This window comes from Salvia hispanica, chromosome 1 (assembly GCF_029641045.1).
Source record: "Salvia hispanica isolate PSC_SH4W2 chromosome 1, Shi_PSC_v1, whole genome shotgun sequence".
Lineage (NCBI taxonomy): Eukaryota > Viridiplantae > Streptophyta > Magnoliopsida > Lamiales > Lamiaceae > Salvia > Salvia hispanica.
Window position 1 is genome coordinate 1,161,603 of NC_142692.1, and position 25,348 is coordinate 1,186,950.

Sequence of the window (25,348 nt, forward strand, 5' to 3'; positions counted from 1 at the left end):
CGAGTAGCATCCATTTTGTTCCAGTTAAACTAATCAATAATCTCACATCTCTCTCTCTCGATAAATAAAAAAAATGTAGTAGTAATGAAAATAGAGACCTAAACAAAAGAAAAAGTCAACCAATTATTTCAATCAGTAAATTACTCAAAACAGAATGAGTACAGTCAATTATTTAATAATTTAATAATCACAAACTTCAAGACTCAGGGTTTTCTGCACTGAAATATTTACTCCTAAAAATAAAATCATTACACAACTCCCACAATTTTCTATTTTGAAGCCAACATTCTCAAATTTGTTGTTCCATAAAATGCTATGTTGCCTAATCAAGAAAGTGACTTAATTACTTAGCAAAGCCAACAGCAGTTAAAAAATAAATAGATATGCACACAAATCTTTATCATTTTTACCCTAAGCTATAAAAAAAATTGAAAAGGTAAAATAAATACTACTACAAGCAAAGGAATTGGAAGGGTGATGATGCAAACTCAATTTTTTCCAAACTATTGTGAATCTTTGGCGTTTTCATCGCCGCTGTTGCTTTGTTGCGGCTGGCTCGAGTGGTGGTGGTGGTCCAAATTCATGCCGAGATCGATTCTGCTGTGGTCGTTGTTGTTGTTGCTGTTGTTGTACGCGTTCATGGACGCTAGCATTCCCATGTTTGTCTCGGTCACGCCCAACCCGAGCTGATGAACCGGTTGCTGCATAATCGACCCAAGTTGAACCGGGTTGAACCGGCCGGTTCCTGGGAACTCGAACCCGCCGATTCTTTGCGCTGTGGTTGTCTTGTACTGCCACTCCTGCTGCCCGGCCGTCGTCGCGGCCGCGCTCCCTGTGACCGGGAGCATCCAGAAGGCATTCCCGACGTTGGCGGCGGCGGGGGCCACCGCCCACATGGCGGGAGCCTGGATGTACCCGGCCGGCTGGGAAGAACCGGGTTTGTTCTCTTGACCCGGTTCTTGCTCCTGGCCGCCGGTTCTCCCTGATTTAGGAGAACCGGCGCCGCTCGCGTCCTCCCTGAACCGTTTCTTGAGGTAACTATTCTCGTCCGGGTCCGGCCCGAAATGGGAGGCGGAGGCGAGCTGGTGGTGGAACCCGAGCATCCCACCGGCGCCGCCGAGGAAGAGCGGCGCGGACTTCGACGGCGGGGCGGAGATGGTGGTGCCGCTGCTCCGCATCGACACGTTGAGCGTCGAGAAGTTCGCCGGAATCGTGCCGGTGCCGGTGGCGGCGACGATCGCCGGCTCGGCCTGGTGGAGGAGCCACTCGATGGTCTCGCCGTCCGACTTGTGGCCGAGCTCCCGCGTCAGCTGGAAGACGCGGGCGGCGCACAGGGCCGGCATCCGTATGCGCCGCCCGCGTCCGTCCACCTTCGTGTGGCGGTCCTTGGACGGCTTCTTGGCGGCCACTGCCTTAGTGGCCGTCAGGGAGCCGTTGTTATTCTCATCGCTGTTGCTGTTGCTGTTGCCAACAGCAACAGCGATGATGGCTGTGGAAGTGGCGGAGGAGGAGGAGGTGGAGGAAGGGGAGTGGGCTAAGTTTGTTGGTTGTTGGAGGGAGATGGAGCCCATGAATGGACCATGGGGTGGGGCTGGACCGGACCCAGAACCGGGTTCGGTTTGACTTTGGAGGCGGTGGTGGAGGAGGTCGCGGTGGTGGTCCGGGTTCGAGTTATTATTGGCTCCTTGATTTTTGGTGTGTGTCTCCATAAATTCCATTTTTTTTTTTCAATTTTGGAGGGGAGGTTTGTTGAGGAAAATCAGATCAAAGGCAGCCCCAATCATGGGATTGAAGAATCAATAGGGAGATGGGGAGAAAACAAGATGGAATTGCAAAGTGTGTAGAGGGAAGTGAGCAAGTGGAAGAAGGAATTGGTGGTTGACTGGTGTCTTAGGAGAGAGAGAGGAGAGAGAGAGTGGGGGACCAGACACAAAAAGATGAATAAATGTTTGCAGAAAGAGAAGCCCACCCGTGGGGTCTTTCTGCAATTAATATTTGTCACAGTGCATTTTAGCTGGCTCCATCTTTTGTTTTTTTGCTTTTTTATATAGACAGTATTTCAATTTTCACACAATCATGTTTAATTACTAATAATATTGACGAGTATAAAATGTATATACTCCCTCCGTCCACGATTAAGAGTCACATTTTGACTGGGCACGAGTTTTAAGAATATCATTTTAAGAAATATAAAAAAAAATTGGTTTAAAAAGTTTTTGGGATATGGAATCCATTTTTTGGGGAGGCCTTAACCCACTGACTGCTAGAAGCCATCTCCCAAGGCCTCAGAGATGGAAGCAACTACACGACATTAGTGGGATTCGAACCCATGCTCATTGCAGCAAGATCTGTCCCTCTGTTGCCAACTGCGCTATGCCCCTGCGGGCACCCATTTTTTTTTATATTGATTTTATAATAAAATGTGAGTGAATTGAGTTAATGGAACGTGGGACCTACTTACTATTTATGGTAAAAATGAAGTGTGACTCTTAATTGAGGACGGACCGAAAAAGAAAAGTGTGACTCTTAATCAGGAACGGAGAGAGTATATTTTATCACCGACTACTATTACATGACGTGTGTAATGAAATTGCTAGTATATTTTTACATTTAGAACATTCCCACCGAATAATAAGAATAATGGTGTTTTTTGTTTGGGGGTAGTCGGTCACTGAAATTAAATTGTGGAAGAGTGAATGTGTATCAGTAAGATTGTACTATTTGAAACTTTGATAGTATTGAATTATGGTTGGATCAACTGTTTAAATAATGGCTTAATTGATTCCAATATACACAGTCATTTTAGAATTAATTTGGAATGTATAAAGAATGAAGAAAAAATCGATGTTGATACATGTGGTGTGCATATCTTTCTACGGTGATTCCCACAAACACACCACCGCTATAATTTTTAGCGGTATAAAAATTATTTACGTGGCTTAAATGAGTGATACTATAAATACGAAATACTTATTTTTTTATATGAGATTTTATATAGAACTATTATTTTATAAATTAAGTGCATAAAGAATAAAATAAAAGTGATAAAATCTAGAGATAGTTGTTATTTTCATTTTAGAAAAGATGTCATTTTTAATGGGACAACTCAAATTGAAAAACTCTTTTTAATGGGACAGAAGAAATTGTACATGACTTTAATACTTCCTCCGTCCCACTTTAGGAGTCCTATTTGAGTTCAGCATGAGTTTTAAGAAATGTAAAGGAAAATAGGTAAAAAGAGATAGTGGAATGTGGATATTACTTTTATATAGTTCTATTAGTTATAAAAAGTGATTGAAAAAAGATTAGTGGAATATGGTGTCTATGACCATTTATGAAATATTCTAAACGGGACTCCTAAACTGGGACACCTAAAAAATGGCCAACCGAGCTCCTAAAGTGCGACGGAGCAAGTAATTCAGAATGATGATTAATTTTTCATTCTACTAGCTATAATGATAAATTGATTCATCAAAAATTTAACTATAGATAATAAAACTTTTATTTATTTTTATTGGCATGTAAAATTCAGATGACTGGCATATGCAAGAAGGGCATATTGTCACAAGAATAAAGTTCGGTCAAATTTGGTCCAGCCTCCGTAATTTTTAAAATCCAAAATAATTTTGAAATTCGGATTTATCTTTAATTTATCCTATAATAAAAATTTATAGTCATCTATGTATATTATTCATAGTTTTTACCTAACCAATATCATAATTTTTATAAATAGACAAAATTGCTGAATTCTTCTCGAATGAAGTCACCTAAGATTTTTCAACAAATACAATTGTCTCATAAATAATTAAGAACAAATTCAAACCTAAATTTTTCTGATTTTTCAAAATGGTAGAATGAAACAGATTTTATCCCTGACTTCATATTTTCCGGCAATTTACCCATGCAATAATTATTTGCCATGTGTCTAATTTTGGATCATATCGCATCAAACAAAATGCAACTGGACTTAGTATTTAATATTTTTTTACCGGTCTCTGAAATTACCTAATAAACTATAATAACTTTGGTTGCAGAATAGGACTATGCTATTTATAAGAATCAGCATAGGGGAAGAGTACTAATTGAGAAAGTCGTCCCCACCTAAGTTGCTGTCACTACATAATTTAAACCAAATATTACAAATTTCATTATCAAAGAAATGAAATAAAAATAAAATTTGATTGACTTTAAAATAGAGTGTCACATTAGATAAGTTGAGGCTTCCTCATTTTATTTATTATACAGAGTAGGCTGGTGTTTGGTTTCCAAAGTAAAATATTATTAATATAAAATTTAATATCGAGCTATGAGATTATTTTAATCATATGTGATTAGTTATGATTAATTATCACATGATTATCCATCTAGAATTGAGTTGAGGGACTAAATCTCATGAATCAAACACACTATGTTAAACTATCTAAAATTCTGTCCCACATTGACTTGATGAAGATCCAATCTAATCTATATAAGTGCGGATAACCCTCCCCCTTATAAGGTCATTTAAGGGGTGAGTGGCTCATTTCTAATATGGTATCAAGAGCAGGGCCCAAGTCGATGATGGTTTATCTATTCTCTTGCCTACCCACGTGACGAAGTCCGATGTGTCATTCCGACCCACACGTGAGGGGGCGTGTTAAATTCTCCAAATCCTTGTCTCACATCGGCTTGGTGATGATCCTACCTAGCTCCTCTATATAAGTGTGGATAACTCTCCCCCTTATGAGGCCTTTTAAGAGGTGAGTGACTAATTTCTAATGCACTACTAATTTAATCCGGGATACAATCTTGCAGACCGAACACCAGAGTACTATTTTTATACAGAAATTCGGATCTAATTACCTATATCTACCAATATTATAGATATTTATTTTATGATTATAATTTTCAAAATATGTTGTGGTTGGAATTATTTTGTCGTTTTTCTTTTTAAAATAATGTTGATGTGATTCTCATGTTAATAATTGCATGGTGAGGAAGGCGGCTAAAGATATTTGAATGGTAAAATAATTGGACAAAGTAGACTAGAAAAAATATGAGGATTGGGAGACATTCCTAACCAAAAGCTTAGGCTGAAGTCTTTGTCTAGCTTTTGTTGCCTTTTTTTAATCCAACAAATACTTTTTTTTATTATTTATATAGATTTCAGGATTAGGATGACTGATTGTTTTTTCTTTTCAATCATTAATCCGATTATGTTTGCTTTTCCATGTGCTATTATCAACATTCAGCGACATTTAAAGCGATTATTAAAATATCAGAATATTTTACCAGTAACTTATAATATGATAAAAAAAAATACATGAATTATTAGAGTGTAATCAATTTTTCACAAATCGCATTTTGTCCAAATTGAATCTGTTAAGGACAAACCAATCCTATCTCACGAATTTAACGAAAGTTGGAAGGTGTATATAATTTCTGTCCAATCCCAATTAATTTAACGTCTTTTGGGAGTCACCCAAAAACAAATATCTGCGGGCTTGACCCAAAGCGGACAATATCAAACTAATACTGTTGGCGCCGACAATCCTGACTAGTGGTATCAGAGCCAGGTTGAGTTATGACTCAAGTTCGAGTCGGGCCCGTAATGTCTCGACGTGTCGACTGCGTCTGTTGGAAAGTGTACATAATCTTATCCAACCCCTAATCAGTTTGAGGCGTTTTGGAAGTGACCCAAAAACAAAATCATACGAGCTTGATCTAAAGTAGACAATATCAAATGTCTGTTGCAGTCCACCATCCAAACATAATCCAAAGTGGCATATACCGAAATGCCCATAGCAACATTATCTTGGTCTTAATTGGCATGTCAAAATGTATAACTATACCATAGCAATGTCGTTTCATCCCAAAATATATAAAACTAATTTTAACACCTTAATTTAATCTGGTGCGAATACTTGATTGAGAAAAATTATTTGCCTACTAAAAGTTCATGTATTTTTTCACTTCATTATTAAAGATTTAAATTATGTTACAAGTTTGATGTATTTTCAAATTGTCAGTCCTCAAAACCTTTAACTTCAACTTTTTCCAAATTTCCCATTACATAAAATCTTACAACGAAAAATTGACTCTTTTCAGAAAATGACTAAGAGTATAACAAAATAAGAGAGTACTACAAAAATCGAGATATGATTATTTCAAACTCGAAAAAGTGAGGGGTAGAGATCAATTGGCAAGTAATAGTCATAAATATAAATCTAAAAAATGAGTCGACAACAAGATATTATAAAATCGAACTCGAAAGAGATATATGATGGCTTCAAGCTCAAAGGGTGATAAGAGATGAAGCAATGAAGGTGACAAATCATAGGTTTGAATAAATGAGTCCATTTCTTTCAAGCAAAAGCTAAGGTTGGACAGGTCAGCTCCACACATTGCAACAAAACTACCAGCTCATCACTGCAATAACACCACCTAACTCTCACTTTTCTTTTCTTTTTATTAAATTAAAATCATGGTGGCCTTCCCTAATTTACTCCTCATAAATTTAAATACACTAAGAAAAATCAAAAAGGAAAAAGCAATTTAATTCTCATGTTACCAATCATGAGAATGCATGATTTCTCCATGTTACATTATAGTACTTCCTCCGTCCCACTTTAGCAGTCCCATTGACTTTTCCGCCTTCTTTTTGTAAAATGATAAAAAATAGTTAAAGTCGAGAAATGGTAAAGTAAAAGAGACAATAATGTAGATAAGACTCTTCTCTATATTATTGTCTCTCTTACTTTACCATTTCTCGACTATATTATTGTCTCTCTTACTTTACCATTTCTCGACTTTAACTATTTTTTATCATTTTTATAAAAAGAGGATAGAAAAGTCAATGGGACTGCTAAAGCGGGACGGAGGGAGTATATTTCTAGGGGCCATATTATACTTTTTGTAATAAAGTAATTTATTTTTAAAGAATATATCGAATATTTACCTTTATAGCTTGAATTCAAAAAAGTTCACTTATAATTCTATACATTAAATTCAAAAAGAAATGAACACAAAAGTAGCATATCAATAAACTTGGGCATAGAACCAACAAAATCTTCAAATTGAGAAAATTCCCTTTGAAGAGCAAACATAAACCACATATGATGAAATTGTTTTTTCTTTATTAGGAGAATTAAGGGAAGAGATATAAAGTCTTGCTAGAGACTAATTACACTCAAATCTTGAACCCAAACCTACAAACAAGGGGGGAGAAACCACCAAAGAATCATAGTTCCGATTCCAAACCGCGTCTCGTGTCTCGTCTCACGCGCTGCTCCCTTTGATCAGCAGGTCCACGACGAGGATCTCTTGAGGATGGGTTTCATCTGCTTGTCCTCTTCGAGCGAGATCATACCCAAGTGTGAGGGATCTTCAAGCATCATCTTTGCCACGAGGTATCCGGCAATGGACCACGTCTGGTATTTTCTCGCTTGCTTCCCAATGTATCTCCCTAGCTTCCCGTCGTAGTACTCAGGCCAGCTGTCCTTCAGCAAGCGGCTCTCTGCAAGGTCGATTGCTCGTCTCGCGATTTGTGGGCGCCCGGTTTTGATGCACGCAGCTGTTAGCAACCACAGAAGCACTGCTCCAAAGATGCAAGAGATTTTAGCAATAACATACAAGAGTGTTTAGTGAATGGATTCTAACATATTGATTTACGGAAAAAGAGGAGTCTCGTTTCAAATCGAAACGCTAACAAACAACGATGATCAGATACGAGTTCGGAAGGTGACACTCACCTGGCCAAGAACCTCCGTTGTGATAGCTCCATCTCGTGTTCTTTGGGTCACATCCGGTCACAATCCGCCACTCGTGGCTTTCAATAGCCGGATAGCATATCTTCAAGGGCATTTCTCCGACGAGCTCCTCCCATCTCTCCTCGAAAAGGTCCATGATAGCAGAAGCTTGCTCGGGAGTGGCAAGGGAAGACAATATGGCAACACAATTACCAAGAGCAAACCATCTAAAATCCATCCTCGCGGGGCTCACATTTCCGATGAAATAACCACCACGCGTTGGCATGAAGTCGAACACCCAGTCCGGGATCGAATCAGGGATCACGTTGAACTTGTTGACAGCAGTGTGAGAGTATTCCTCGGTTTTGTACCGGTATATGTCGTTCAATTGTTGGAAATCGAGCCAGAAGTAACTCCTCATGTGGTAACTCATAGCGTGGAGGCGCTTCACTATTCTCTCGATGAACTCCTTGCCTTCTGCGTCGTGCTTCAACATGGATAGAGCAGATCTTAGAGCCATAAAGAAGAGCGCCTGGATCTCGATGGGGTAGCCATAGATTCCCTGCAAATTTAAAGATTCGAAATTGATATAAGCACCCCCCAAAATCGAAATCCCTAACTTGACTCAATTCCTCAATCTATACATCATAAACAAGCATGCTAGAAAGAGTTATAAGATGTCTCACCATTCTACGATCAATCATCGAGCAACCATCAGCACACAGCAAAGTAGGGAACGTGTCAAAACCTTCGGACAGACACAAGGCCAAGATAAGCCTCATCCCCTTCTGGCACTCAGGAGTCTCTGCCAGAGAGAGGTCACCCGTCGATTTTGTGTATGCTCGGAGGAGAATTATCCACCAGAAACCGGAATCAACTGGCGCCACTCTTCCAATAGCACTTTCTCCGAAATCTGCTATGATTGTGTCAGTCTTGCGAACAGGGTCGTGGAGCACTTTGAAACTAGCCGGCATAGCACCCTCGCCAAGCTTGAATCGGTCTATTCTCTTCTCCCATCCTTGAAGTTGGAGAGTCTTCAACAGAAAGTTCTTGACTATATCCGGCTCCCCGTTCATCAAAAAGGCCAACGCACTCGGCACAAAATCTCGAACAAACACCTGCAGTAAGTCACAATCACACATCAGAGAGATTTTGCCAAAATTACGATTTGCAATCAAGTTTTTTCCAAGAAAAAGAGCAGCACCTGATCATAATTCAAGACCTCCTCAGAAGCGTGATCGTAAGCAGCAATTGTGCCAACTGGCTGACCACGAAAGTGCACCAACGAGCGTCTGAGGGCTTCCCAAGCATCAGCAACCATTGGATGTGGTTCGAATGAGTTCCTAGCAGACGAGGCAGGGGTATCCAATCCTGACCGCCCAGGTGAGTAACTATCGTAATTGTCTAAACCTCTCGACAGACCAACCGACAACTCGCTCAATGATCTCTCATCGAATGACCTCTGCCTATCAATGTTCAATCTAGGCTTCTCAAGTAGCTTAGAGAGGTCAAAATCATCCATCTCTGATATTGAGCAGTGGGAGCTCACATTCTTGAGCCCCGGCTCTTTTGCACCCTCCACTCCCCCCTTTCCACCATCAAGAAGAACCTTGACGCAATCCATAGCCTTCTAAGACCTCCAGACACGAGTTCTACTCTCTGTATCACCAAGAACTATTAACCATCAGTGAAAAATGATACACAGAAACACAAGTACACAATGCTAAAATCAGTAAGCAAGCATAACTATTTATAAGGATCAAATAAAAACTTCGTTTAGTGTAAAAATTGCGAACCATTTGCAATTAACATATAAAATAACTGCACTTTCATGGTCCAAAGTTCGAATCCCGTGGAGGGTGCGATTACCAGACCACGAAAAATGCAATTAGTCTATATAGATAATATGCCTATCAAGAAATAGAATGTCTAAAACTACAAAAACCAACACAATGAACTACACACACACCTCTTAACTTCTAGACTTACCACAATGTCAGCAGAAAAAGATGAAAATCAATCCCAAAAATCAAACTCCACAAGAAATGAAAGAACAAATTGGACCAAGAAGATGAGTAAAGGACACAAGATTACATATTAGCAAAATAAATATGATCTTATCCAACAACTGTATAAATAGGAACAAATAAACTAAGATCTCCATATAAGTAAAATTCTTATCCATATTTACACACAATCCACATCTTTATCCACAAAAATAAGGAAACCACTAGCAAGTAATCATAGAAAGGAAAAATGAAGCTACACAATCTTGGAGGCAACTAAAATATAAGTAGAAATTTGGCAAGAAATCAATATCTAAAATCTTGCAAGAATAAACGGCTCAATTAATTAGTCTACCTAAACGGTTGACAAATTTAGCCACACAACCTATCATTAAACATATATGCACGGATTATAAAAAGCAAGAAAATATTTTTTTTATTGAGGTTTAAGAATTAAAATATCCCCGAAATCACGGGCAAATTCAGAGGTGAAAATGTATAAAGATTGAATCTTAATGAAGAAAAGTGAAGTGGGAAAAAAGAAAGAGAGAAGGGAAGGCGCATTACAGAAATTGAGGGACAAAATCACGTGAAAAATAGCAGAAATTGAAAAGGGCGTGGAGCGGAAAAGGGGGAAATTGAGAGAATCAGTTGCTGAAACGGGTCAGCAAGAAGTGGAAGGGTGTAGTCGATCTAAAGCTCTATCGTCGGATCGAGAGAGAGGGGGGAGAGAGCTGACCTTGGAGATATGTAAGCCGAGAAATGGAAGAAAGGGGGAATCCGGCGGGAGAGATGAGACGGCGGCGGGAGAAAGAGAGAGGAGTGTGAAAAATTGGAGGAGAGAGGAAAAAAAGATCAATTTGGGCTGAGGTTTTATTTATAGAGCCAAACCAACTAAATAAAACCTTTTATAAATATATAAAAATTATTTTTATTGGATAAATGAAATAAAAGTAAAAACACAATTACTCCACTAATTTTTAGAGCATCTCCAACGGCGGACGTCACGGAAGTCCTACCCGACGTCCGTCATTGTGGAGCAAAAGGTCGGATACGCCTGTCCCATTAGCCCGTCGGATGTCCTCGCGATGTCCTATCTGACGTCCGCCATTGTGGAGGGGGTCGGACGTCCGAGTTAAAATTTAATTTTTTTTAAACGCTATAAATACGGCTCTATATATACGGCTCGTTAAATTTCGTAAATTTGAAACGTATAAATTGAATAATTGTGATTTTATTTTATTGCGGAAAGTTCTAGTGTTGTGCGGTGGGATGGGAAGTCCTAGTGACGTGGCAGGAGGTTTTTGTGAGAAGTCCTAGTGGAAAGGACGCCAGCGAAGATGCTCTTAGCAGACCTCGATAAAGTGCGGAAAAAAAGGTCTTCTAAACAAAAATATTAGTAATATTCTTTTTAGAAATATTGCCGACATTCAATAACCGAATCAACTATTCACACTTATTCACGATCCAAATTCCAAACTAACAACCACCATATTTTTGTATGATGATTGAATACAAAAAACAAGATATAAAAGGTAGAAATATAATTCCTCTGTTTTGTGATAATAGAGTTGTATTCTTTAGGGACGTTCAAACATATTAGAGTCAATTTTATTTTCACAAAAAATAGTAGTGTTACATTTTTTTTCTATCTCTATTACTATATTTTTTCATTTAGTAATTTTATTTTATTCTCCATACTATGACACATGTTTTAACATATCTATTTTTTTAATCTATAAGCCGAAATAAGAGTTTCGTAACCTACGTGCCAAATTAGATACTCCTATCAGTTTTAAAAATAAAACAAAGAAAACCTTGTCATTTTGTGGAATTAGAGCATGTGGGTGATTAAATTTATGTGATATAGTGTATTAAATAAATGATAATGATATAGTGCCACATTTATGGGTGGACGTAGAAATAATTATTGAGGGGCCTTGAGAGTTATGACATTCATAAATCATAACTTAATGCATCTGTCATTTTATATTTCGTTTATTCTATGACCCTTCGTATTATAAACATCATTTATCATTTTATATGAAAATATATGTAAATTATTTAAATTGTGATAGCCTATCAGAATGGACTATTATAAGATAGCCCACCGTGGACTATTGGACATCTTTTATTTCAAAATTTTGTGTGTAAAAAATGTAGGGTACTTGAATTGTGATAGCACAAATGAAATTTATAAATTAACCACTGCCGTCTCTGAAAATTTGTCCAATTTTTTCATTATCCGTTTCTCAAAATTTATCTTATTTCATTTTTACCATTTTTGATAGTGAATCTTATATTCTACTAATTCATTCTTACTCACATTTTATTATAAAATTAATATATAAAAGTAAGACCCACAATCCACTAACCTTTTCAACTCATTTTTCATTATATTTTTTAAAACTCGTGCCGGATCAAAGTGAGACAAATTTTGAAGGACGGAGGTAGTATCATAGTATATGCTAGATGATTATTGCTCATTAATTATGAGGTTAGGTTTCGATAGTATTTAATCAATATATTAGGCTATATTGTGCATCACTAGTTGTACGTCACATCATTTTATTTTAAGTTTAGAAAGAGGACCACAATATTTGAGTAAAGCCTACTGAAGTGGGCATCATAATTTAATTTTATTTATATATGCATAGGAAAAAAAATTAAAATAACAGTTATTATCATGTTATGTTGACCTCGTCTGATTTAAAAATATAAAATTTAGAATTGTCTCATTTTATATTCATTTAATAAAAATACACAAACTTTAGTATCTGAAGACTGAAGTATATACTAATTGAATAAGACTCATCAAACGAATAAGGTTAAATTTGTGGGGCAATTTTGCATATCAGTTCTTGTTTCCTAGCATAAAAAAGAACAATTTCAAGATCAACGATTATACTAGTGTTTAATTTTTCTATATAGTCGAAAGAAAAATTAATGAGTTTGTATTGCCATTTCAAAATGAGATGTCTATTTTTGACTCAATAATCTACGGAAAAGTATCAATTTCCAATTTTATATGTTCTTTTTTCCAGAATAACTTTATTCTCCGCCGAAATAGAATTTTAGAATATGGCCAAGCTCTTATTCGTATTTTATTTTATAAAATTACTATCAGGAATAAAAACTTCACTTATTTTATAATTAAATTGAATGATGTAAAATAACTTTTTTTTTAACTAATCATACATAGCATATTAATTTCGTACGATTAATTAAATAATCAATTAATAATTTTCTTCTAAATATAGTAATTTCTATCATCTCTGGACGGTCTAATATAATATGTGTAAATATAGTTACTCGTTGTTTAACTTATTTTTGAACCATGAAATTACATCATATTTTTAAATCTAATTTTTTTAAAAAATATTTTAGACAAAATTGTGATTATAACCACATATCTCGTTTCATAAGAAAGATGGGATATAGAAGACTGAAGATTTGCAAAGTAAGATAAGAAATATGGGCTTTGTGTCAAGATAAGCTCAAATAAGGATTTTTTTCGTTGATGTTTGGTAGACAAGAAATGAGGCAGAAAGCCAGAAATGCTATCCGACCAAGTTTGTGAGTACATACATATCCTTGTATGTTGAGGAGGGCCATAGATGGATAACACAAATATACATAATAGGTTAACTATAATACTAAACACTTAAAAATAATCATATAAGTATCTATATTCAGGCATTACCAATTTATCGAACATACCCACAGAATTAAAAGACAACTACGCCAACCAATATTTAAAAAAAAAATCTGTATATACAATCGAAATCGATTGTAATTGTTAAAGTCAGACAAAATCTTGAAACAAAATCTACACCCAATTTCACCCTTACTCATTTAAACCCAAACTCTTCGCATATGAAACATGATTCTATATTTCTGGCCATATTTAATTCTTTCAAAATATAATAAAAAATTACAATAGATGGGAAATCTATATGGGCCCCATCTAAAACAAGAAAATAAAAATTACTTCCTCCGTTCCTAATTAAATTGTCACTCTTTTTCATTTTAGTTCGTTCCTCAATAATTGTCACATTTTATTTTTATTATAAAAAGTGGATCTCACGTTCCACTAACTTTTTCAACTAATTTTTCTTTATATTTTTAAAAATTCGTGTCCGGTCAAAGAGTGAAATTAATCGGGGACGGAGGGAGTAAAATAAATAAGTACAATGATGTAATGAAAACCGAAGAATGAAGTGGAGATCTTATCCACAGACGCTAAAACTACAATAAAATAATAAAAATAACTTTGACTTTTCAAATAATGAAAATCTAATTTACTCATTTTCATAACATGCAGTCATGCATGGACACTGAAACACAGACAAACAAACACGTGACATGCACGTGACTTTGCATTTGTGATATTCAATACTTCTTCGAGTTATCAAGATACTAGCACGAGTATATTTGAATTGAAGTAAAGTGCCTAAAACACAATTGATTTATCTTTGTATATTGAATCATTGATAGGTGAATTATTGATTTGATTTGAAATGATCCATTTTCAAATGTTACTACCTCCACATCCGTCCACGAAAATTCGTCTCGGTTTGACCGGACACGGGTTTTAAGAAATGTAATGGAAAGTGAGGTGAAAAAGTTAGTGGATTGTGGGTCCTACTTTTAAAGTATTAGTTTTATAATAAAATGTGAGTAAGAATGAGTTAGTGAAATATGGAGTCCACTACCAAAAATGGTAAAAGTGAAATGAGACAAATTTTTGGAGACAGACTGAAATAGAAAAATGGGACAAATTTTCGTGGACGGAGGCAGTACTATTTTTTATATATTTTTTTGTTGGAATAGGTTTCTAAAATTATATTGTGACTTGAATTTGCACTTTGCAAGTGCTTGGGGCAGGATTTTCTTCCTTATATGAGTGTGGTTATGCCTCCCCTGCTCCAGTCTGCTCAGCTATTAGATAGAGTACAACATACTCTACATGTGAGTTTTTGCTCGAATGGAAAAATAAAATATATTTTTCCATAATTTAAAGATGCTATGGCATGTTGTGTTTGCAGGTTGGCCCAACATTGGCCCAATATTTTAAGATTATACAATATTTTTTATTATTTTAATATAGAAACAAAGATTGAGAAAAGGAAGATATATAAAATTATTAAAGGAAAAAGATATTGAAAGAAGAGAGAGAAATAGATGGCTGCTTTTGATGCCTAGAGTCTTGCGTAGGGAATCTACTCCCTATAAATTGGGGGTTCCAAAGATGTAAAGCAGCTTTTTAAGAAAGCCTATTAACAAATGGTTTAAAAAATACTACCTCTTGATGAATATAATCAGTTATAGGATTGTTTCCTAATTAACATATTAATTGGTAATTAATGAGATTATTGATAATTTGATATGAATTGTTCAATGAGATTAATGAGGTTATTTTGTTAAAATGCTTTTTTTTTTTTTTAATTTTATGAACAATAGATTTAAGGCGCAACTTAAATAAATTGCATAATACCTACTATAAAGTATGTTTAATGTATTTTAGTTTGCAAACTTTGTAATTTATTGAATAAATTATACATTTAATATATTAATTAATGTTATGGGTTATTGCAAATGAAAAAATATATTTCAAAGTAAGTGGATGTAAAATACTTTTATTTATAATTTTATAAAGTTATTTCATAAAATTAAATAATTATGGAAAAAATAAAATGTGTAGTGCATCACACTTGGGTTAACATCATTGCATATATTATATAACAAAATATTTTAAAGACAAAGCGCAATTTATTTTATTAAGTTATTTTAGTTTTATTTTAGTAATAATAAATATGGGAGTACTAACTGTTGGTGCACGCAGCGGAAGAGCATGTAAATAAATCACATAATAATCAGATCTATTTAGCAGATTATTTAGACAAAATCTATTCGCGTAATTATCACATGTATCATGCTCATAACTTGAATTAATCATGCTTTAAGAATATTGAAAACCTAAAACATGCTTTTCTACGGAGTAGAATAATACCTAATTAATTCTCCAAAGAATTGAAGATGGCTAGCGACTTCTCCACGTGTAGCTTTAAGTACTAGACCACAAATCTTCTCTCTGGTTCCCGAACTGTACTCTAATATCAGTGTGGGCTGATCTTACTAGAATACTAGGACTTAAATAAAGAAGACAGAAGAAATCCTTTTTGGAATAGGACTCAAATTCGAAATCTCCTACAGCTGGGAGAGATCGAAATTTTCGAAAATTGCAATATGAGATATTGTGTATTTTCTGTCTCCTTTATTCTCCTATTTATATTAAGTTCCTTTTGGGCCCAGACAGGGATCTATGGAAGGCTTTGGATATGGGCTCATCCAATTTACTTTTTACTAATTAAATTGAACCCACAATTTAATATAAGTTATAATTGGAATATTACGAGCAGCCACTACAGAAGTAATATTGAACTCTCCCCATCCAAATCCGAAATTATAAGTAATCCGGGTTTCCGTTTATCTTTCATTTCCCGTGCTTAAGATTAATATGTCCATTAATTAATTAATGTCTGCTATTGACTTAATTAATTAACTTCTTATTAATTCCAAGAGTGGACTTAGCATGAAACACTCATTTATTATTCATAGAGTAATCATACTCCAACTAGCTAGGTTCCGAATAATAAAACTTAGTTTCGCGCTCCTCTTGAGGACATTATCAAACGAGACTCACCTCGTGCACGATTCAATATAATAGCAATCCTAGCACCGCTAGATATCGATCACCACTGCCCAATATATCAGGATAATTGGGCTACGAAAAACCCGCACCATTTGATAAGTCAAAGCAATGCATAATCAATACCGTATGCTCAATGCTAACCTACATTGATTAAGAAATAAATATTTATCAAGACCTCGCCTTTCAGTAGATAGCCCAAGGCAAGTCTTGCTGTTAGATCCGTTCAGTGCTATACCACACCAATGTCATCTTATTTCAGTAAGGCTTAGAAATATACGGACTGACATTGCAACCTTTCTCGATGGGTAGTCTAATTCCATCTAGGTTGTGAAATTCATATTTTTCTTTGTTTAGAACTGACCGTATTACCTTAAAGTGGACGACGCCCACAACCGGTCTACTAAAACAAAGACTTAGACTTTGTTAAGTTAACTTATACATTTAAACATGCATTAACATCCATTAAATGTAAAACATAACAACATTATGACAAAAATAATCTGTTTTATTCATTGGAAAATAAAATAAGAGTTTTACAGTATTCAATCACTCGAAACGTGATTTCTAGTATACAAACTCTAACAATCTCCCACTTATACTCAAAACACTTTCGAGTATACAAAATGTGCTAACGTCTAAATCTCCCACTTATACTGAAAGCGGATTGAGGTCTTGAATTAGTCGAACTCCCATTCCTTCAACATGGCTTTCATACGGCTTTACCGCTAACGCCTTCGTGAAAGGATCTGCCAGGTTGTTTTCTGACTCAATCTTGACCACTTGTATGTCTCCTCTCTGCACTATATCTCGAATGATATGATACTTCCTCTCTATGTGCTTGCTCGCCTTATGAGCCCGTGGTTCCCTCGAATTTGCCACAGCACCAGAGTTATCACAATAAACGGTGATGCGCTTGGGCATATTCGTAACCACACCTAAGTCCAGAAGGAAGTTCTTAAGCCATACAGCCTCCTTTGCAGCCTCCGAAGCGGCTACATACTCGGCTTCCATGGTAGAGTCTGCAATGCATTTCTGCTTTACACTCTTCCAAACTATAGCTCCACCTCCTAAGGTAAACACATATCCGGAAGTTGATTTTCTCGAATCCAGATCAGCCTGAAAGTCTGAATCTGTATATCCTAAAGGACAGAGCTCGGCTGCATTGTAAACTAGAACATAGTCCTTAGTCCGATTAAGGTACTTGAGTATGTTCTTTACGGCAGTCCAATGTCCTTGGCCGGGATTTGATTGATATCTTGCTACCATGCCAACAGCAAAGCAGATATCGGGTCTAGTACAAAGCATAGCATACATGAGACTACCAACTGCCGAGGCATATGGTATTCTTCTCATCTCTGCTATCTCAGATGCTGTCTTAGGACACATCTCTTGAGACAACTGGATGCCATGTCTAAAAGGTAGGAAACCTTTCTTGGCATCTTGCATGCTAAAGCGTCTAAGTACCGTTTCGATGTAAGATTCTTGGGATAAGCACAACATTTTCTTACCTCGGTTCCTAAGAACCTTGATACCGAGAATGTGTCCCGCATCACCCATATCTTTCATCTCGAACTGGCTGGACAACCAAGTTCGCACTGATGACAACATCTTTTTATTGTTTCCAATTAGAAGAATGTCATCTACATACAAAACTAAGAACACAACATTTCCTTTTTCAACCTTCTTATACACGCAGCTTTCATTAGGGCATTTTTCGAATCCAAACTTTTGAACAGTTTGATCGAAACACTGGTTCCATGATCTAGATGCTTGCTTGAGACCATAAATGGCCTTCTTAAGCTTCCAAACCATGTGTTCCTTGCCCTTCACTACATAGCCTTCGGGTTGTTCCATGTAGATGGTCTCCTCAAGACTCCCGTTTAGAAACGCAGTCTTAACGTCCATCTGCCATACTTCCCAATCCATGTAAGCTGCTATAGACAAAAGTATACGGATCGATTTGAGCATGGCCACTGGGGAGAAGGTCTCATCGTAATCGATACCTTCCTTTTGGGTATACCCCTTAGCCACTAGTCTTGCCTTGAAGACTTTAACTCGTCCATCGGGTCCACGTTTACGTTTGTATATCCACTTGCTCCCAATGGCAGTACAGCCTTCGGGTAGGACAGACAAATCGTAGACGTCTTTGTCTAACATAGATTGTAGTTCCGAATCCATTGCTTTCACCCATTCGCAATGATCGACATCAGCCTGCGCCTCTGCAAAATTCCAGGGATCCAGTACATTGCTGTCCGAGGAGTGATCCATACACTCACCCAAACCAATGTATCTATCGGGCTCATGAGAGACCCTCCCACTGCGGCGCGGCACTACAATATCTGGAGTATTAGTTGAAGTTTCTGGAATTGTTGTTACACTTGGTAATTGTTCTTGGTTAATGGAAGTTGAAACTTGAGTTAGCTCTTCTAGAGCAATCTCACTGCTGGACTTATGATTCATTACATAGTCTTCCTCTAAGAATGTGGCATGAGTGCTCACAATCACTTTCTGATCTCTGAGACTATAGAATTCATAAGCTTTCGTTCCTCTAGGGTATCCTATAAACACGCAAACCTCAGTCCTAGATTCCAGCTTAGTTGGATCCTTTTCCAATACATGAGCCGGACACCCCCATACTCTGAGATGTTCTAGATTGGGCTTACGCCCATTCCACAACTCATATGGGGTAGTAGGAACAGATTTAGAAGGTAAGACGTCTAAGAGATAGTTTGCAGAAAGCAAAGCATGACCCCAAAACGAAACAGGTAACCGTGCATAACTCATCATCGATCTGACCATATTTAATAAGGTCCTATTCCTTCTTTCAGCCACGCCATTCTGCTGGGGTGTGCCCGGCGCAGTCGTTTGGGATTCAATCCCAGCTACCGATAAATAGTCCAAAAACTCGGCACTTAGGTATTCGCCTCCGCGATCAGATCGCAGGCATTTGATACTCTTACCATGTTGCGTCTCTACTTTAGCCTTAAACTCCTTGAACTTGTCAAAAGTTTCAGACTTGTAGCGCATCAAATAGATGTATCCGATTTTCGAGTAGTCATCTGTAAAGGTGACGAAATATCGAAAACCGCCCCTTGCCTCGGTTGACATTGGTCCACACACATCAGTATGAATGAGCTCAAGTACTTCTTTGGCCCTATTCCCCTTTGATCTAAAAGATCTCTTAGTCATCTTGCCTTCGAGACAGGACTCACACTTCGAAAACGGTTCCTTCTCAAGACCTTTAATAAGATCTTGATCAACCATCGCATGAATCCTTCTTTCGTTGGCATGACCAAGTCTAAGGTGCCATAAGTACGTTTCATTCATTGAAGTTGAAGGTTCTTTTCTTTTCTTAGAAATTTTCGATGTAGCATTGAGTTCTGATTTACGTTGATTAAATTGTGTAGAAGTGATCGTGTACAGATTGTTTTCCATGATACCGCGACAGATATAAGAACCATCTTTCTTAATAACGCAATTGTCATTAAAAGAAATCGAATATCCATCATAAGACAATTTAGAAACTGAAATTAAATTTCTTCTAAAAGAGGGTATCAACAAAACATTCTTCAAAATCAAAAATCTATCACTAGAAAAACGTAAATAAACGTCTCCCACTGCAACGGCCGCCACTTTCGTAGCGTCGCCCAGCTGGACCTCTATCTCACGATCATGTAGCCGTCTTGTCACCTGCATCAAGTCAGGATCAAAACATATATGATCAGTTGCTCCAGTATCAATAACCCAAGTATGAGTAGATGTCAAAGCCAAACATGACTCGACTACTAGAGCATGGTGCATACCTGTAGCCTTGCCCTTTTTAGGACAATCTGGCTTCCAATGACCTTTCTCTCCACACTTGAAGCATTTTCCAGTTTGCTTCTTGTCACCCCGCTGTTTCTTCTTTCCCTTAGCATTGTTGACTGCTACTTGGTTCGGTGCCTTTTTCTTTCCTCTTCTAGCCTTAGAGCCAGAGGAATTAGGCGCGATACTCATCATAGCTACTTTAGCTTGAACCATAAGGTCCTCCGCCGACTGAAGTTCAGTCAGCAACTCTGCTAAAGTATAATTCCGTTTGTTCATCTCAAAGTTGAGCTTGAACTGCTGGAAGCTAGGGGGAAGACTCTGAAGGATTATAGTAACCTGGGACTCGGGATCGATCGTCCCTCCCAATACCTCAATCTGGTTGAGGTGACTCATCATCTCGAGGACGTGTTGCCTCACAGACGAGCCTTCCTTCATAGACTTCGTCATGATACTCCGAAAGGCTTGAGACTTAGCCGTTCGATTCTGAGTACCAAAAAGATTTGCGAGATTTGTCATGATCTCGGCGGCAGTTTCCATGGCAGAATGCTGATGCTTGAGTACTGATGACATAGAAGCCAACATGTAGCACTTAGCCATCTCATTCGCCTTATGCCACCGTCTATGCGCATCTCGCAATGCTTGGCTGGCACTAGCAGCCGGGACAGCTGGGCGTGGAGTAGTGAGTACGAACTTGTACTCTTCTGCTGTGAGAACGATATCCAAGTTTTGTTTCCATTCGATGTAATTTTGGCCTTCGAGTTTGTTTTCTTTGAGAATGGCAGAAAGAGGATTAAAAGACATCTTGACGAATTTTATTGCACTGCAAACAGAAGATTTTACTATTTGTCATAAACTTATGTAAGGAAATTGAGTAGATTAACCATAAAACTTTTCAAAATCTTACAACAGCAAAATTAATAAATTGTATCCTCCTCAGGAGGTTAATACGCATTAAAATTTCGACAATTTACTGGTCACAACACCGACATATCAATAGCTTCCTCCTCTGGAGGTTGACATGTCAAATGCTTCCTAAGCACGACCACCTGGTTTAGCATTACAGTATTTTATTTCTACAACACACTCCCATAACAATGTTCATGTGTTGATAACAAAATCAAGCTATCTCATAAATTCCGATTGAACCCTGAAACTCGCAATTCCTTAGGATTATTGTCCCTACTCTGTAGGTGGCGATAATATTAGGAATCACTTTCTAGTTCACTCTATTCATTATTTGAGAAGTCCGCCCTTATGAACTTACTGTTTTCGTAGGATTATTGTCCCTACTCTGTAGGTGGCGATAATATTAGAAAATCAGCTTCACAAAATTTGGCAGTCCAACCGATGGAGACCATATATAAACCATTAGTTCATAATTATCGCTTAGATATTTGGGTTATGGTTTTAATTAATTATCCTTTAGCCTTAAGGCAGATTAAGACTAATTAAATTCTGTTGGTATTTAATTTACTGGATAATTAAATCTTTTATAATCTTTAATATCTTAATATAGAAACTATTAATCTAGAATTTAATTCTCATTCATGTCTTACTATAAGATATATCTAAAATAAAATACATTATTTATAATCTTAATTAGACATGAAAAATCAAATTCATATAATTTCCAAGTTCAAGATTAGGAAGAATATCAATTATATTATTTAATGTATTCTTATATATATCATATCTTATAATAGATTCTAGATATATATTATAATTAGGAAACTATTAAATTATTCTTATCTATATCATCTAGGATATAAAATATTCATAGATATAGAAAATAATCCAAATATTCCTAAAATCTAGGGAAATCTTCCCAAAAAGTTTTATTTCATTAAATAATATTATTTTTAATGATATCTATTAATTAAACAATTAAATAATCATTAAAATAATCTTTCGTCAATTTCTAGAGATTCGAGGTTGGCACGAATCTACACAACGAAGATACGAAGATATCCCCGGAGATTCTCGCCGGGACGGCGTGTTCGCCCCCCGACGACCGCCGGAAAACCCGCGCCTTACGGCGCGCTCTTCCTTCTCCCTTCTTCCTCCCGGCGGACAACCGCCGAGATTTCACCCTCCGTCGTCGTCGAGCCAGAAGGCGCAGCCAGAGCCACGACCTCCCGGCGATCTCCCACTGCCCGACGAGCTCGCGCGCACCAGCAGCCGGCGGCTGCTCTCGGTTGCGCCTCGCTAGGGCTGGGTCGGCTAGGGTTTCGGTATTAGGGTTAGGGTTAGGGTTTTGCGAAGAAGACCGGCGCCTCGGTGGTTCTCGGACGAGCCACCGTGCCAGGCTTCCTCCGTCCGACGCGTATGGTGCCGCCTGGGCTCGCGGTCTCGATCGGCGGCGCGCGCGAGCCCCTGCTCGCATGCGCGTCGCCGCGTGATCGCACGTCCTCGGCTCCTGTCGCGTCGCATCGCGTTTGATCGGGGCCGGCTAGGGTTTGGCGGGCTTGGCCGGTGGCGCGCGCGAGCCCTTGCTCGCCGGCGCGTCGCCCCATGCCCGTCGCCCTCGGCTCCCACTCGATTGGCAACCCTCTTCGATCGATCATAGCGCAATTCGTCCCGGCGCAAGCGCCGACGAATCGCACATCTAGTTCGTTCGAATAATTCAAGTTCTATGATTCGAATGTTCTTGAGTTCAACATGCATAAACATAAAAAATAAAAACACAAGAACATGCTTCGTAATCAATCAAGACATGCATACATGAATTTCGCGAAATTTAAATCCAAATAATCAGAGCCAAAGACTGGCTCTGATACCAATTGTTGGTGCACGCAGCGGAAGAGCATGTAAATAAATCACATAATAATCAGATCTATTTAGCAGATTATTTAGACAAAATCTATTCGCGTAATTATCACATGTATCATGCTCATAACTTGAATTAATCATGCTTTAAGAATATTGAAAACCTAAAACATGCTTTTCTACGGAGTAGAATAATACCTAATTAATTCTCCAAAGAATTGAAGATGGCTAGCGACTTCTCCACGTGTAGCTTTAAGTACTAGACCACAAATCTTCTCTCTGGTTCCCGAACTGTACTCTAATATCAGTGTGGGCTGATCTTACTAGAATACTAGGACTTAAATAAAGAAGACAGAAGAAATCCTTTTTGGAATAGGACTCAAATTCGAAATCTCCTACAGCTGGGAGAGATCGAAATTTTCGAAAATTGCAATATGAGATATTGTGTATTTTCTGTCTCCTTTATTCTCCTATTTATATTAAGTTCCTTTTGGGCCCAGACAGGGATCTATGGAAGGCTTTGGATATGGGCTCATCCAATTTACTTTTTACTAATTAAATTGAACCCACAATTTAATATAAGTTATAATTGGAATATTACGAGCAGCCACTACAGAAGTAATATTGAACTCTCCCCATCCAAATCCGAAATTATAAGTAATCCGGGTTTCCGTTTATCTTTCATTTCCCGTGCTTAAGATTAATATGTCCATTAATTAATTAATGTCTGCTATTGACTTAATTAATTAACTTCTTATTAATTCCAAGAGTGGACTTAGCATGAAACACTCATTTATTATTCATAGAGTAATCATACTCCAACTAGCTAGGTTCCGAATAATAAAACTTAGTTTCGCGCTCCTCTTGAGGACATTATCAAACGAGACTCACCTCGTGCACGATTCAATATAATAGCAATCCTAGCACCGCTAGATATCGATCACCACTGCCCAATATATCAGGATAATTGGGCTACGAAAAACCCGCACCATTTGATAAGTCAAAGCAATGCATAATCAATACCGTATGCTCAATGCTAACCTACATTGATTAAGAAATAAATATTTATCAAGACCTCGCCTTTCAGTAGATAGCCCAAGGCAAGTCTTGCTGTTAGATCCGTTCAGTGCTATACCACACCAATGTCATCTTATTTCAGTAAGGCTTAGAAATATACGGACTGACATTGCAACCTTTCTCGATGGGTAGTCTAATTCCATCTAGGTTGTGAAATTCATATTTTTCTTTGTTTAGAACTGACCGTATTACCTTAAAGTGGACGACGCCCACAACCGGTCTACTAAAACAAAGACTTAGACTTTGTTAAGTTAACTTATACATTTAAACATGCATTAACATCCATTAAATGTAAAACATAACAACATTATGACAAAAATAATCTGTTTTATTCATTGGAAAATAAAATAAGAGTTTTACAGTATTCAATCACTCGAAACGTGATTTCTAGTATACAAACTCTAACACTAACAGCATCATCAGTGGCGGCTGTCCGCCGGGCGTCGGAACGGCGTGCCCGACGTCCGCCATTGGGGGAGGAAGGAAGGTGGACGGACGTCCCGTGCGGACACGGAAGTTCCGCGGCGTTCCCGCCTTTGCAGCATCACTACGGATGTCCCGTTACGATTTTTAATTTTATTTTTCAGTCTATATATACAGCTAGTTGCACACTCTGGATATACGAATCGTTGCAAACTCTGTATATATGATTTTTTAAAAACTCAAAAGCATGTATTATCGTTGAAAATGAATACCTAAAACAAAAACATATCATACCGTCGGGCCGGGGGCACTCCACGTTCGGCTAGCGGCAAACTACATAGATTCAACGTATATGTATGCATTTTTTAAAAATAAAATCGTTGCATTTTTCCCGTATTCGTGTTGAAATTTTAATTCCGTAAATTGTTTAATTTATAGTGAGTTTTTTTTATTGCGTAAAGTCCATGCGGGAAGTCTATGGGATGTCCGCCACTGTGCGGGGAAGACTATGGGAAGTCCTTATGACATGACAATGCTGAGAAGGCTATGGAAAGCACTTATAACGTGGCAGGGGGTGTTTTTGAAAATTCTGTTCGGAAGACTATGGGAAGTTTGCACCCGCTAGGGATGCTCTAATAAGTTATTTTAAGGCCATTAAAATTAAAAAATATCGGCCTCATTTTTTTAGCCCACAATCGAAGCCCACAATCAAACCCTAAAAGATATGCGCCTCCCTTTTCTCTTCACCACACTATAAATACACAACCCACCCTTTTCTCTCATTCTCCGCACGCAATAATAATTACTTCCCCCTTCTCTCTTCTGTC

General features: G+C 37.6%; 2 protein-coding genes across 4 annotated transcripts; both read right to left on the reverse strand.

Moving 5' to 3' along the window:
• Positions 1–265: 265 nt before the first annotated feature.
• On the reverse strand, positions 266–1,936 carry LOC125223435 (transcription factor TCP23-like). The gene has a single exon (XM_048126581.2). The coding sequence runs from the start codon at positions 1,716–1,718 to the stop codon at positions 504–506; it is 1,215 nt and encodes a 404-aa protein (XP_047982538.1). The 5' UTR covers positions 1,719–1,936; the 3' UTR covers positions 266–503.
• Positions 1,937–7,095: 5,159 nt separating this feature from the next.
• LOC125222342 (putative alkaline/neutral invertase D) lies at positions 7,096–10,618 on the reverse strand. 3 transcript variants are annotated; one of them, XM_048124872.2, is made up of 5 exons: positions 10,473–10,618; positions 8,932–9,386; positions 8,414–8,845; positions 7,731–8,289; positions 7,096–7,573 (listed from the first exon to the last, which is right to left on the reverse strand). In XM_048124872.2, exons 2-5 carry the CDS (start codon positions 9,349–9,351, stop codon positions 7,278–7,280), a joined length of 1,707 nt encoding a protein of 568 aa, XP_047980829.1. In that variant the 5' UTR covers positions 9,352–9,386; positions 10,473–10,618; the 3' UTR covers positions 7,096–7,277. The 3 variants fall into 3 exon arrangements, with proteins under 3 accessions (XP_047980829.1, XP_047980830.1, XP_088918637.1); XM_048124873.2 differs by having other exon boundaries at positions 10,301–10,576; XM_089062511.1 differs by lacking the exon at positions 10,473–10,618 and adding an exon at positions 9,717–10,216.
• Between the last annotated feature and the right edge of the window lie 14,730 nt (positions 10,619–25,348).